At 45.7% G+C, this 15,491-nt stretch overlaps 1 protein-coding gene across 8 annotated transcripts in view; it reads left to right on the forward strand.

Annotated features, from left to right (window-relative positions):
• The window catches only part of LOC140403169 (voltage-dependent P/Q-type calcium channel subunit alpha-1A-like), a 721,889-nt gene that overhangs the window by 271,809 nt on the left and 434,589 nt on the right, over positions 1–15,491 (forward strand). For all 8 annotated transcript variants that reach the window (XM_072490879.1, XM_072490875.1, XM_072490873.1 and 5 more), the window contains exon 4: positions 14,778–14,869. In XM_072490879.1, the coding sequence (XP_072346980.1) occupies positions 14,778–14,869 (92 nt within the window). The remainder of the gene's footprint in view (positions 1–14,777; positions 14,870–15,491) is intronic.

Raw genomic sequence — 15,491 nt, forward strand, 5'->3', positions numbered from 1 at the left:
AACCGAAGGCAAAGGCATTAAAGACAGGGATGCTGCTCCAGTGTTTTGTAGTTGTTATGTGCCAATTTGTTTCACAAGAAGATGGACGGATAATCTTGAAGTTGATCGTGTGCCAATGAAATGGGAGGTCAAATAAGGGACACGGGTTTGATGCTCTGGGTGAAGAGTTTGGAATTGTGAATGTGAGCAATTGCTATGAGAGCGTGATAACCACAGTGTAAAAGGCCACCCTACCTTATCTAGAGCGCACCAAGTTATTTGTCCCTGTATTGTTTTGAGAGGATGAAAGGTTTGCTTGTGCTCAACATGGACAAAAGAGGAAAAGATAGAGATTTGTGGGTATTACCTTGTCTGCCCCTGGTAAAGATGTGAAAGATTTGTAACATTATCCCGCAGTCCAAGGGGAAGGAGGTTTCTTCACCGGTACGATACTGGTGCCAGCTCACCTCTCTCCATGTGGCACCTGTGATTATTCCAGGTCATTCCAGGTGGCTTGGAAGCACTTGAATCCAGGAGATTATTTGTCTGGTTATGAGGGGTTTGGAGGCTAAGTGTGAATTTTTATAATTTTCTTCTTGGTGCCGTCATCGACAGCTATCTGGGTGCTTCAGAAATCATAATTGTGTGTAAATAGAATTTCAAAAATAATTTGTGCAAAAAAATCCTTGGAGTGTAAAGTAAGAAAGTCATATCCTGTTGCTTTCTTTCTTATTTGTTGCCCAGTCTGATGATGATTAGTGAAAGCTGATCCGCCTTTTTAAGAAGGGCACTGATGTTTCCAGGCAAGTCAAATGATTGCATTGTTTTTCAAACTGTTGTCTGCACCTAAGCAGACACAGGCACCCTCCTCATCCTCCTCGTAAGATGAGGCCTGGCGCTCTTCCTCCTTCTCCAGCATGTCGCCCCTCTGCTGTGCTAGTTGCACAGGATGCAGCAGGCCAGCACGATGCCCGAGACCCACCTGGAGCTATATTGGAAAACTCCATCAGAGTGGTCGAGGCATCGGAAGCGCATTTTCAGTAAGGCGAAGCACCGCTCAATGATGCTCCTGGTTGTTGTCGGAACATTGTTAGAACTGGTCTCCGTATCGGTCTGGGGCCTCTGGTCAGGTATCATTAGCCATTACCTCAGCGGTTATCCCTTTTCTCCCAAGACCCAACCCCTCACCCGAGGGAATGTCAAGGTGCCAGGAACCTCCGAGTGTGCCAGGATGTAAGCGTCGTGCACGTTTTCTGGGTATCGGGTGCAGATGTGCATGATGTGCTGCTGGTTGGTGGTCACACACCACCTGCACATTGAGGGAGTGGTACCCCTTCCTATTGATGAAGGGCACACCCTGATAAACAGGCGCTCGGAGGGGTCATGCATTCCTTCAATCGCCCCCTAGACCTGGGGCATGCCAGTGATGGAGGAGCATCCTACTGCCCGGGCATCCTGGTGGGCCAAATTTAAGGTTATATAGTCTGCTGCCTGGGCGTATAGCGTATTCATCACATCGCAGATACACCTGTGTGCGGATGTCTGCGAGATCCCACACAGGCCCCCGCTTGAGCCCTGGAATGATCCAGATGCATAAAATCTCAGGGTGACCTTAACCTTGATGGCCACTGGGAGCAGGTGTCGTCCTCCAAAGCCACGCGGTGCCAGGTGAGCCATCATCTGGTACAGGTGGCGCACGGTCTCACTGGTTAGACAAAGTCTTTGGCAGCACAGGCAGTCTCGCAGCTCCTCGAAGGGCAGGCACTGACAATATATACACGGCCTGTTGACTGGTCGCCACATAAACCTCATCAGCTGGCCCCTGCTCTTTAGGGGCAGGCTCCTCTTGTGCAGGGTCCTCCCCGAGCAGGCCCTGTGCCTCCAGCCTCCGTGTATCCACGGCAACAACAGCTGCGGCAGTTGGAAAGCATAGCTGGCTGGACTCCAAAATTCATTCTCTGCAGGAGGGGAAAAGAGAAGAAATGTTAGCAAGATGAGTATTCCCTTGCCCATCGAAAGCCACCAGGTCACATAGTCACCCTGAGTTGTACTGCTGCGCCACCTTCAACATGTCCCCCCCCAACTCCACTCCCACACAATTCTCTTGATACCATTATCTAACAAAGATCTATCAATATCAGTCTAGAAAATTGAATTTGACCCAGCATCTGCAGCTTTTTAGGGGAGACCGTTCCAGATTTCTACTTATATATGTGTGAAAAATGTTTCCTGGTTTTCCTCCTGAATGCCCTCGCTATGCATTTACAAATTATACCCTATTGTTATGGATTCCCCCTGCAGAGGTAATAATGTTTCTGGGGGTGAGATTTGTCTGGTACAAAACAGGTGATAGCAAATTGGCTACTCATTTTACACACTGCCTTATTCCTATTCAATTAATTCAGTGGAAAAGAAACTCGGGCATGTCGTACATAACGGGCTGGCTATTTGCTATTGTCAAATTTGCACTTCCGTCCACAACCAATCTCACCTATCTGTATCTCCCCTTGTGAAGCCCTTTATCATTGTAAATTCTTCGATTAGATCACCCCTCAGCATTCTAAATTACAGTGATCACACCACAAGTATATGCAACCCACATTTTTAAATTAACCTGATTATTCTTTGAATCTGTGCTCTACTCATCACAATGCCAGCAAGATGTTTGGAAGCTTGGTGTCCAAGTTGAATATAATTTGGATAGGATTAGGCCTGGATGAAAATACTCTGTGGCTGCTTGGTTGAAGGGTCGGTTACAAAGGGACATAAGTTCAAAGTGAGGAATTGAAGGTTTAGGGAGAATTTGAGGAAAAATATTTTTACTCAGAGTGTGGTGACGGTCTGGAACGTACGGCCTGGGAGGGTAGTAGAGGCGGTTGCCTCACATCCTTTAAAAAGTACCTGGATGAGCACTTGGCACGTCATAACATTCAAGGCATGAGGCCAAGTGCTGGCGAGTGGGATTAGGTGGGCAGGTCAGGTGTTTTTCATGCGTCGGTGCAAACTGGATGGGCTGAAGGGCCTCTTCTGCACTGTAGTATTCTGTGAATCTGCTTACTATCGGGATTGAGACCAGGAGAACAACCATTTGGGTGACATAACAGAAGTTGTAGAACTGTATCTTAACATATCAGTGGTTTCATCAATGGGAGAGAAATAAAAGGTGGGAAGAATAAAAAAAAATATCCACTCTCCTTGTTAAAGATAATAGGGATTTGTAGATGTGACAGCTTGATATTAAAAGGCTGAATTTAAGAATAGTTGATGCAACATAATTGAGATTAAATTGATGTATGGTTCCGTCTGTGAGCAAAAAAAATGTTTTCCAATGCCTTCCACTCAAGCTGATGCCGTTTAGTAAAAGTTTAATATATTGTTCATGCTATCATGTGGATTAAACATTAGGAGGACTAAAGCTGTTGGTTTCAGCTCCTGCTTCAAACATGGCACCCTAGTTACTGTCTTTACTCCTCTCCCTGGTAATGGTCTAAGATTAAGCCAGTCTGTTTGCAAACGTTGTTACGATCTGATAACTTATAAAAGATACGAGTTGCCCAAAAGACCCACAGAAGAAACCGATGAACAAGGTTCCACTTTCTAAAACCAAAATGAACATAGTTCAAACATTAATTATTAGGCAAATTACTTCAAAACAGAAAAACAAATTTCAAGTTAAATTTCACAATAGCTGGCACGCATGTAGCATCAAGGTCAGTCCCAAAGTTTCTGGAGCTCTATGGTGGAGTTTCGTCACTCCTTCCAATGTTGATCGAGTCATCCAAAGGACTTTGCCAATGCTCCACTTAGTCATAAGAGCATCCGAATTAGGGGCAGGAGGAGGCCACTCGGCCCCTTGAGCCTGTTCTGCCATTCAATAAGATCATGGCGGATCTGATTGTCGACTCAACCCCACGTTCCTGTCTGCCCCCGATAACCTTTCACCCCCTTGCTTCTCAGGACTCTATCTACCTATGTTTTAAAAGTATTCAAAGACTCTCTACCATAAAATGTTTGGAAGCAGAGTTGTAAAGACCTCGGACCCTCTGAGGGAAAAAGTTCTCATCTCCGTCTTAAATGGGCAACCCCTTATTTTTAAACAGTGACCCATAGTTCTAGATTCTCTCATAAGAGAGAGAAAAACATCCTCTCCACATCCACCTTGTTGATACCCCTCAGGATCTTATATGCTTCAATCAAGTTGCTTTTTACTTTTATAATCTCTAGTGGATACAAGCCCAGCCTCTCCAACCTTTTCTCATAAGACAACCCGCCCATTCCTGGTATTACTCTGGTAAACCTTCTCTGAACTGTTTTTTTAAAAAAAATGTATTTTATTACAAACAGGTATCCAAACAGGTTGCAGCGAATTAACGCCCCGGGTAACATATTTCCCAGTAATCAACTATACAGTCTGTACAGATTCTCCCCCTTTTTCACCCCCCTCCTCCACAACGAACAGCTCCTCAAATATGGTCACAAACATTTCCCACCTATCTTCAAACCCCTCTGAAGAGCCCCTTAACTCATACTTTATCTTCTCTAACCGCATGAAGTCATACATGTCACCCAACCAAACCGCTACCCCCAGTGGTGATGCCGACCACCACTCCAGCAAAATTCGCTGCCATGCAATCAGAGAGGCGAAGGCCACAATATCGGCTATCCTCCTCTCCATGAGCTCCGGCTTCTCTGAAACCCCAAATATCGCCACCAAAGGGTCTGGGTCCACCTCCTCCTCCACTATCCCAGCTAAGACCGCAAACACTCCCGCCCAGAATCTTCTCTGAACTGCTTCTAATGCATTTATATACTTCCTTAAGTAAGGAGACCAATACTGTACACAATACTCCAGATATGGACTCACCAATGTACTGCATAACTGAAGCATAACCTTCCTACATTCGTATTCAATTCCCCTCACAAGCAATGAAATTCCATTAGCTCCCCCTAATTACTTCCTTTACCTGCATACTAACCTTTTGAGATTCACGCAAGAGGACACCTAGATCTGCCTGCATCTCAGAGCTCTGCAATCTCTCACCATTTTGATAATATGCTTCCTTTTTATTCTTCCTACCAAAATGAACAATTCCACATTTTCCCACATTGCACTCCATTTTCCAGATTGTTTCCCACTCACTTAACCTATCTGTATATATCCTCCCGACTTTTATTGGCCACGCTGCGCTGCAGAGAGCTGCTTTTCGGGCGCAGTGTGGCCGTTGGATCGTGCCTACTAACTATCTGTCTTTATATTTCTAGCTAGCTGTTCTCATACTCAAAGTTTCCCCTTCTTATTAATCTTTTAGTCTATCTTTTTTGTTTTTTATATTCTGCCCAGCCTTCTGCCTGCCACCCATCTTTGCAGAATGATATGCTTTTTCTTTAAGTTTGACCAGGGATAGTGGGTCCTCCCATGGAATTTTTCTTTCTCTTTGGAATGTACTATGTATTCTGAAATATCTCCTTAAATGTCTGTCACTGTATCTCTATTAACCCATCCCTTAACCTAATTTGCCAGTTCACTTTAGCTAGCTCTATTTTCATGCCCTCATAATTACCCTTATTTAATTTTAAAATACTTGTCTTTGAACCACTCTTCTTTCCTTCAAATTGAATGTAAAATTCAATCATATTAGGCTGGATTCTCTGTTCAGGTAACTATAATAATAATAATAATAAAAAACACTTATTTTCACAAGTAGGCTTCAATGAAGTTACTTTGAAAAGCCCCGAGTCGCCACATTCCGGCACCTGTTTTGGGAGGCTGGTACCGGAATTGAACCCGCGCTGCTGCCTTGTTCTGCATTGCAAGCCAGCTATTTAGCCCACTGTGCTAAACCAGCTCCTAGCTGGTTGACTATGTTCTCCCACTGGAGTTGAGTCGCTTCTGGTTTGCATTGGCGCTGGGAGTGGCGGCCAGAAGCAATTCGCTCTCCCCAGCCAGGCAAATCTATGCATGGCAGGGATCACGAGGGATTCCTTTGCAAATCACGCTACCGGACCATCGTTTCGAATGGGCGGCCTGGTAGTGACGTCCAACGGTTGGCTTCCCCCCGCAACGCAAATCCTTCTCCTCTGCCCGCTTACAAATAGGGGCATCCTCCCCACCACAGAAATTGCTGGGTCACCCCCGCCCCCCGCACAGAATACACGCATGAGGGTGACCCGACCCACCGGAGACGCCCCCAACAGAAACCCCCCCCCCCATATCAGAGAACCCCCCTCCTCCCGGTGCCATATCAGGATTTTCTTTGCGGAGGGGAGATGGAGCTGTCCGAAGGACTTTGCAGGTACCTACCTTAAATACAATATTTACCCCTTGGCCCAGCATAAGGTCCACCGCGTCAGGGCCGGTAAACACTTGCACCAATCCACATCCGTGTGAATCCTGGCCCAGAGGGACAGAGAATCATGGAGGCGTCGAGAATTTAGTGCCCAGTCCATTAATAGGATGCAAATGGGTCATTTTTACCCATTTGCATCCTCCTGCTGGTGTGAGGCTTGAACCTCGATGCTGCCACCAGCAACAAACTGGAGCCGTGTGCCTATCCCATTATTTCTTCCTTTAAAGCCAGGCCTACCATGTGGTTACTGATAGGGAGCCTGTATTTACTCCCACAAATGACTTCATGCCCTTCTCATTTCTCATCTCTACCCAAACCTGGTTTCCTGAACATAGCTCATCCCTCTGTTATTCTAACACCATCATTAATTAATAGAGCCACCCTCCACTTTTTCCTAGCTTCCTGTCCTTCCTAAATGTCTTCAATATTCAGGTCTCAATCTATGTTCTCCTGCAGCCATGTCTCTGTAATCACATTGTACTTGCTTATAGAATTTGCGCCATCAGTTCATCTGTTTTGCTTTGAATGCTACACCCGTTCATGTAACTAGCCTTTAGTTTTGTCCTTTTATTTTTTTGTAACCTCTAACCTAATCTGTCGATTTGTACTCTCTGTTCCTTCCTGTAACGGTCTGTTATCCATTCCCATATTAATATCTTTCTCTCTTGACTTGTCTTTACTTTTTGATTCGCTGCATCTTCCCAAATGTGATCCCTTGCCCACACTATTTAGTTTAAAGTTATCTCTACTTCATTAGTTATCTGGCTCGCAAGAACATTGGTCCCGATAGCTTGAATAAACCTGCTAAACAGTCCAGTCAGATCCCTAGAAAGATTTGCTTCTGCTACCAAGGGATTCTTTGCGAAAATGTATTTTTTCCTGCCCAGCTGCAACAGAACACCAACTGTTACTCAATATTCAGTTACTTGTCTATTTGTGTTTTTGTTCAGCTAACTCCCATTTTCATGGCAACCTTGATCACATGAGCACTTCTCATAAGTGATCCCAACATTGTCTGGAATAATCTCATTTCACCTTGTATTTGAAGAGACCTTTCCAAAAAGAGAATACAGACTTTTTCCAACGTACAATATTCATCATACCTTGGTGTAACACTTGACCCTTGCTCAAAAGAGGAAGCACTTCAGAGATGATGGATCCTGAAGTGCTATAAAAACAAACAAAGCTAATCCCTCCTTTTAGAAAACACAGGTGGAGAAGGGTAGTCAAGAAGGCTTACGGCATGCTTGCCTTCATTGGCCGGGGCATTGAGTTTAAGAATTGGCAAGTCATGCTGCAGCTGTATAGAACCATAGTTAGGCCACACTTGGAGTATAGTGTTCAATTCTGGTCGCCACACTACCAGAAGGATGTGGAGGCTTTAGAGAGGGTGCAGAAGAGATTTACCAGGATGTTGCCTGGTATGGAGGGCATTAGCTATGAGGAGCGGTTGAATAAACTCGGTTTTTTCTCACTGGAACGATGGAGGTTGAGGGGCCACCTGATAGAGGTCTACAAAATTATGAGGGGCATAGACAGAGTGGATAGTCAGAGGCTTTTCCCCAGGGTAGAGGGGTCAATTACTAGGGGGCATAGGTTTAAGGTGCGAGGGGCAAGGTTTAGAGGAGATGTACGAGGCAAGTTTTTTACACAGGGTAGTGGGTGCCTGGAACACGCTACCGGAGGAGGTGGTGGAAGCAGGGACGATAGTGACATTTAAGGGGCATCTTGACAAATACATGAATAGGATGGGAATAGAGGGATACGGACCCAGGAAGTGTAGAAGATTGTAGTTTAGTCGGGCAGCATGGTCGGCACGGCTTGGAGGGCCGAAGGGCCTGTTCCTGTGCTGTACTTTTCTTTGTTCTTTGTATCAATCAAGAGACTTGTAAAAGTCAATGGGGCGTGAAATTCAATGTAAACAACCACGTGCAGGCATTGTGCAACAGTGAAACCACAGATCCTATTGAAACTTCAAGGGGAGTGAAATGTTTCTCCAAGAAACAAGCTGCAGAAAGGCTCTGTCCTGTGAGAGGATTTTGGGACAGACAGGCTGCAGCTGTGCTTTGCCCTGTTATGGGGCATTAAACATGAAATAAAGCAGGCTTCAAAGCATCAAAGACCCAAAACGCCCCCATCCCGGGGGAGATCCTGACCTGGCTCCCTCCTACCCAGCACGAGCCCCGCTCAACCCCCTTGAAGGATCCCCTGCAGCATCTGGCCAACGGCTCAGCCCTTGTACTGGAGGTAAGTGGAGAGGGATACTCACCTATTTGCTCCCCCCACTGAGCCCATGCCATTTGGTCCCCGTTTTCAATTTGCTTGAGTTCTTTGAAGTTTGACTAATTTGTTTGAGTTCTTTGAAGATGTAACAAGCAACGTGGATAATGGGGATCCTGTAAATGTAGTGTATCTGGACTTCTGCAAGGTGTTTAATAAGGTGCCGCACAGAAGGTTGATTCACAAGGTGAGATTACATGGGATTAGTGTAATTTATTAGTTTGGATAGAAGACTGGCTGACGGACAGGAGACAGAGAGTCGGGATTAATGGGTCTTTTTCTGGATGGCAAGATGTAACTTGTGGGGTGCCACAGGGTTCGGTCCTTGGGCTCCGGCTATTTACAATCTATATAAATGACTTGGATACAGGAATAGAAGATTCTATAGCCAAATTTGCAGATGACGCAAAAATAGGTGGGACAGGAAGTTGCAACGAGGAAATAAGAACCTTACAAATGGATAGAGATAGGTTAGGAGAGTGGGCCAAAATGTGGCAGATGGAGTTTAATGTGGATAAATGTGAGGTCAGCATTTTAGTCGAAAAAATTGAAAGGCAACCTATTATCTAAATGGGGCGAGACTTTGGTTGATGGGAAGTGTTCAGACTGGAGTTCAGTTACTAGTGGTGTACCACAAGGATCTGTTTTGGGGCCACTGCTGTTTGTCATTTTTATAAATGACCTGGAGGAGGGCGTAGAAGGATGGGTGAGTAAATTTGCAGATGACACTAAAGTCGGTGGAGTTGTGGACAGTGCGGAAGGATGTTACAAGTTACAGAGGGACATAGATAAGCTGCAGCGCTGGGCTGAGAGGTGGCAAATGGAGTTTAATGCAGAGAAGTGTGAGGTGATTCATTTTGGAAGGTATAACAGGAAGACAGAGTACTGGGCTAATGGTAAGATTCTTGGCAGTGTGGGTGAGCAGAGAGATCTCGGTGTCCATGTACATAGATCCCTGAAAGTTGCCACTCAGGTTGATAGGGTTGTTAAGAAGGTGTGTTAGCTTTTATTGGTAGAGGGATTGAGTTTCGGAGCCATCAGGTCATGTTGCAGCTGTACAAAACTCTGGTGCGGCCGCAATTCTGGTCACCGCATTATGGGAAGGATGTGGAAGCATTGGAAAGGGTGCAGAGGAGATTTACCAGAATGCTGCCTGGTATGGAGGGAAGATCTTATGAGGAAAGGCTGAGGGACTTGAGGCTGTTTTCGTTAGAGAGAAGAAGGTTAAGAGGTGACTTAATTGAGGCATACAAGATGATCAGAGGATTGGATAGGGTGGACAGTGAGAGCCTTTTTCCTCGGATGGTGATTTGGTTGATTCCAGAGATGAGGGGTTTGTCATATGAGGCGAGATTGAGCAGATTAGGCCTACACTCCCGAGAGTTTAGAAGAATGAAAGGAGATCTAATTGAGGTATATAAGATGCTAAAAGGTATGGATAAAGTAGACGTGGAGCTGATGCTTCCTCTTGTGGGGCATTCTAAAATGAAAGGTCATAATCTTAGAATAAGAGGTAGCAGATTTAAAACAGATTTGAGGAGAAACTATTTGAGGAGAAAGAGTTGTGAATCAGTGGAATTCGCTACCCCAGTGTGCGGTAGATGCAGGGACAGCGAGTAAATTTAAGGAAGAGTTAGACAGATTTTTAATTAGTAATGGGTTGAAGGGTTATGGAGAACGGGCAGGACAATGGAGTTGAGGCCAGGATGGGATCAGCCATGATCACATTGAAGGTGTTGAGGCCCGAGAGGCTAAATTGCCGACTCCCGCTCCTGGTCATGTGTTCTAGGGAGGAGATGGTCCGACTGATTTTGCAACCCAGCTCTTGGTCTGTAACATTGTAGGTAGCAGATGAGGAATATATCAGCCATGATAGAATGGCGGAGCGGACTCGATGGGCCAAATGGCCTAATTCTGCCCCTATATCTTATGAATTTATGAACTTTAAGTACCAGTAGAGATTCATACCTGGTTGACCACCAGCTGAGATTAAAACAAATACAAATGAGCTCTGATCATTTTCTGGGTGAGATCCTGATCACACCAGCTCGCGCAATCAGGAGCATCAGAAATTGTTTTTTTGCGCAGTGCTTTCGGGCCTCTCCCAGAATTCTCCCGACGTAGCGGGAGATGCACCGGGCGCAACGCGGCCAACATCTTGGGCGAAATTCTCCCCCAACGGCGGGATGCCCGCCGACTGGCGCCAAAGCCAGCGCAAATCAGACGGGCATCGCGCCGGCAAAAAGGTGCGGAAGTCTCCGCATCTTTAGCGGCCTAGCCCCAACATTGAGGGGCTAGGCCGACGCCGGAGGGATTTCCGCCCCGCCAGCTGGCGGAAATGGCGTTTGTTGCCCCGCCAGCTGGCGCGGAAATGCGGCGCATGCGCGGGAGCATCAGCGGCCGCTGTCAGTTTCCCAGCGCATGCGCGGGAGCGTCAGCGGCCGCTGTCAGTTTCCCGCGCATGCGCAGTGGGGAGAGTCACTTCCGCCTCCACCATGGTGGAGGCCGTGGCGGAGGCGGAAGGGAAAGAGTGCCCCCACGGCACAGGCCCACCCGCGGATCGGTGGGCCCCGATCGCGGGCCAGGCCACCGTGGGGGCACCCCCCGGGGTCAGATCGCCCCGCGCCCCTCCCCAGGACCCCAGAGCCCGCCCACGCCGCCTGGTCCCGCCGGTAAATACCAGGTTTGATTTACGCCGGCGGGACAGGCAATTCCTGGGCGGGATTCCAATCTCCGGGAGCGGAGACTTCGGCGGGGGCGGGATTCACGGCGGCCAACGGCCATTCTCCGACCCGGCGGGGGGTCGGAGAATGACGCCCTCATCTTTAAAATTCTCGTTCTTGTTTTCAAATTGCCCCATGGTCTTGCCCTCCATAGAACATAGAATATAGAACAGTACAGCACAGTACAGGCCCTTCGGCCCACGATGTTGTGCCAACCACTTATCCTAATCTAAGATGGGCAGCACGGTAGAATTGTGGATAGCACAATTGCTTCACAGCTCCAGGGTCCCAGGTTCGATTCCCGGCTTGGGTCACTGTCTGTGCGGAGTCTGCACATTCTCTCCCCGTGTGTGCGTGGGTTTCCTCCGGGTGCTCCGGTTTCCTCCCACAGTCCAAAGATGTGCGGGTTAGGTGGATTGGTCATGCTAAATTACCCATAGTGTCCAAAATTGCCCTTAATGTTGGGTGGGGTTACTGGGTTATGGGGATAGGGTGGAGGTGTGGACCTTGGGTAGGGTGCTCTTTCCAAGAGCCGGTGCAGACTCGATGGGCCAAATGACCTCCTTCTGCACTGTAAATTCTTTGATTCTAACCTATACTCCTTCAATTTACCACCCCACCACCTTCTGAGATATGTGCATTTTCTCCAATTCCGGCCTCTCGGGCACCCCCAAATTTTAATTGTTCTTCCATTGGTGGAACTGACTTCATTTGCCCGAGCCCCATGTTCAGGAATTGCCTCCCTATAACCTCTCTGCCTCACTCCCTTGCTCCTCTCCTTTAAGACACTCCTTAAAATGTACCTCTTTTGCCACGCTTTTGGTTTTCTGACTCAATAGCTCTTTATATAGCTTGCTGTTGTACTTTATTTTATGATGGTCCTGCGAGGTGCCTTGGGATGTTTCATTACATTAAGGTGCCATATAAATATAAGTTGTTGCTGACGATGAATTAATCTGGACAGAAATTTCTACAGCTAAAACCTGCTGAAATAAATCAGTATCCAGGTACAATTAGGGTAGAGTTGGCATTGTGCAGAGTTGCTATTTTGATGGTATTAGCATGGATAAGGTGTTTTTAAGCCAGTACGATACTGAGCTGTGTAGAAAATGGAAAATAAAATCATCCTAGCAGAAAGATATTTAATCTTGGGGGCAAGAAGTATCCAAACTAGATTTAATGGAATAATTATATTAAGCTTAAAAATAATACTATTCTTTCAAAATACAGTCAATAGGAGTATTTTTGTGTGCAGCACTAAGCCCTCAGATTGGGAAAGTTCTAGGTTTGACCATTGTTCGTTGTTGTCTTCGGCAACCATGGCTGATCTACAAGATTCCTGGATAAAAATTAGGAGAAAGAGCTGTTTGACTTCTCACTCCCCAATTTTCACAAGTGTGTAGGTCAGTTTAGGGCCAGGTTGAACTTACCAGCAAAGTTAAAGCTCATGGATAATAGGGAAAGAGACAAGGTTGGTATACATTAGATGGCACAGTGGTTCTGATGCCCCCACAGCACCGGGGATCTGGGTTTGATTCTGGCCTTGTCTGTGAGGAGTTTGCAAGTTCTCCCTGTGTCTGCATGGGTTTTCTCCGGGTGCTCCGGTTTCCTCCCGCAGTCCAAAGATGTGCAGGTTAGGTGGATTGGCCCTTATTGTCCAGGGATGTGCAGGTTACATTACAGGGATTGGGCTGTGGGAATAGACCTAGGTTGAGTGCTGTTGCCGAGGGTTGTGCAGACTCCATGGGCCAAATGGCTTCCTGCACTGTAGGGATTCAACAGAGCGTAATGGTGAGCAATTGTATTTTGCATTGCAGGAAGGTATACAATGGGGTTCCCAGGGATTGCTACTTAGGACAACTACTTGAAACAACTGAGAATTGGGTACCTTGGACACAATTTCAAAATTTGTTGTATTATATGTATTTGGTGCAGTAAGGGTTAAAAGCCTGGGTTAGTGTGTGTAACTGCTGCAGTTATGTTTTTTAAAATGCTGGTTTGAAAGACAGCTAGGCATTTTAGAGCCAGAGGTGCAATTAAAGCATTGTAAAAGTTTGGGCTAATGGACTTTTATTTACATTAAAAGGGTTCCCCGTGGAATAGATAATTACTTGATTGTGTTCAGTTTAGTAAGATTATGTAGTCAATGGGAGGAGCTGGGGTAGAAGCAGTCAGGTGTTGAGGTTTTCAAGGTTAGTTTTTAGCTGAGAAGGTTTCTGACCAAATACAGCCAGAGATTCTGCATCAGGGTGTCAGGTCTCTTTCTTCCAAGCAGCCTCAAAAGATCTCTTTCTCAATGTGGAGTATTCAAGTCATTCCTATGCAGCAGGTATTCGTGAGTGCTAACTGTATTTAAAAGTGGATTGGGCCTGAGATGGTTTTATTGTTTGAGTGGAAATAAAGATAGCAGTTAAGGATTATTGTGTAACTGTACTGATTATCATTGTTTAAGGTGTAATTGTAAGCTATTTTCTTCTGTGATATTTTAATACTGTGTTAGCAATAAAGTTTGTTTTAATATACCATATCGCTATTTTGTGTGAGCGAGGTATCCTTTTCACTCAGTCTTACAAAATTAAAATAAAATATTGGGGTTTCATCCAGTATCCTAGCCACTGTTGGAGTTTGGTCTGGGATCGTAATAATAGGTTTTCAAAAATTGGAGGCAGGGGGTGCAAAAGCAATGAAGTTGTGATGAACTTTTGTAAAACACTGGTTGGGCCTCAACATTGTGCCCGATTCTGAGCACCATTTCAGGAAGGATTTGGAGAGTGCGCAGAAAAGATGTACAAGAATGATTTCAGGGATGATGAATTCAGTCATGTGGATAGACTGGAGAAACAAGTGTTGTCCTCCTTAGAGAAGTGGAGATTTGATAATCGTGTTCAAAATCAACGTAGATAAAGAGAAACTGTTCCCAAGTGGCAGAAGGGCCAAGGATCAGAGGTCACCAATTTAAGGCAATTGGCAAAAGAAGCAATGGGTGCATGAGGAAAGATCTTTTTATGTAGCGAGTGGTTTGGACCAAGGATGCACTGTCTGAGAGCGTGGTGGAGGCAGATGGCTTTCAAAAAGGGCATTAGATAAATACATAAGAGAAATCATTTGCAGGGTTATGGGGAAAAAGGTTGGGAAAGTGATTGGTTGAGTTATGCTTGCAGAGAGCTGGCAAGGACATAACGGGCTGTCCTGTGGCCATTCTATGAGATTGGGTGTGATATCTTTTCACATACCCACCCAACTCCAGCGAAAGCCTCTGGCCATAAGCAAGAAAATAGACAGGAAAAAGTTTTGCTGAGTCCCAAATATTTGTTATACAGGAACAAATTTTCTTCTTGTGTCCTGCAGCCTGCATAGATTTCGAGGCAGGTACACAATGGTGTGTGGGAGCATGATACACATCTGTTGTTGTGAATATGACATATGTTTTCTGTATTTTCTTTTCCAGTATTGTTGCTACAACGGGTGCAGAATTTGATCTTCGAACTCTGCGTGCAGTTCGGGTCCTCCGACCGTTGAAGTTGGTCTCTGGAATTCCAAGTAGGTATTAAAGCTGCTTTAAAATAGTTTTTAAAGATAACGAGCAGTAGATTTCAAGAATTATTCTCTGGTGTAATTGATCCTTTGTTTGTATTGTAAAGTGATGAACCATGAACTGGTAGAATGTGGTCTTGAGCCTCTCAGTAGCCGATCTGATGAACCAAAGAAGTTGGTCCTTAGGTTTAAGGCAGGTAGAATACAGACTGGATGCTGCCAGCTTCATTTGAATCCTGCTGTCTGATGTTCCACCCATTTTGGATTTGACTTGTGGGAAGTGGGATGTGGGAAACTCCATGGCAAAGGAGGCCTTAAACTATTGTGTGGAGCCTAGAGGATAATAGTCCACATAAAAAGACAAAAGCAACCCTCTTTTGTGACATTCTGCTGTGCCATTCAGGCTTCAGTTAAAACTGAAGTTGGGTCCCAGTGATGTCATCAGGACCTGACGTATGTGTGTAAAGACGGACCTTGTCAGCTTTGGGCAAGTTGAGCAGATTAACATTCATAATGGCGGGAATCCTGGTGACTTTCCAGTGGTTAAATGATGTAGGTGATTTTAGAATCATAGAATTTTCAGTGCAGGAGGAGGCCTTTTGACCCATTGAGTCTGCACTGGCCCATG

This window comes from Scyliorhinus torazame, chromosome 27, assembly GCF_047496885.1.
Source record: "Scyliorhinus torazame isolate Kashiwa2021f chromosome 27, sScyTor2.1, whole genome shotgun sequence".
Taxonomy (NCBI): domain Eukaryota; kingdom Metazoa; phylum Chordata; class Chondrichthyes; order Carcharhiniformes; family Scyliorhinidae; genus Scyliorhinus; species Scyliorhinus torazame.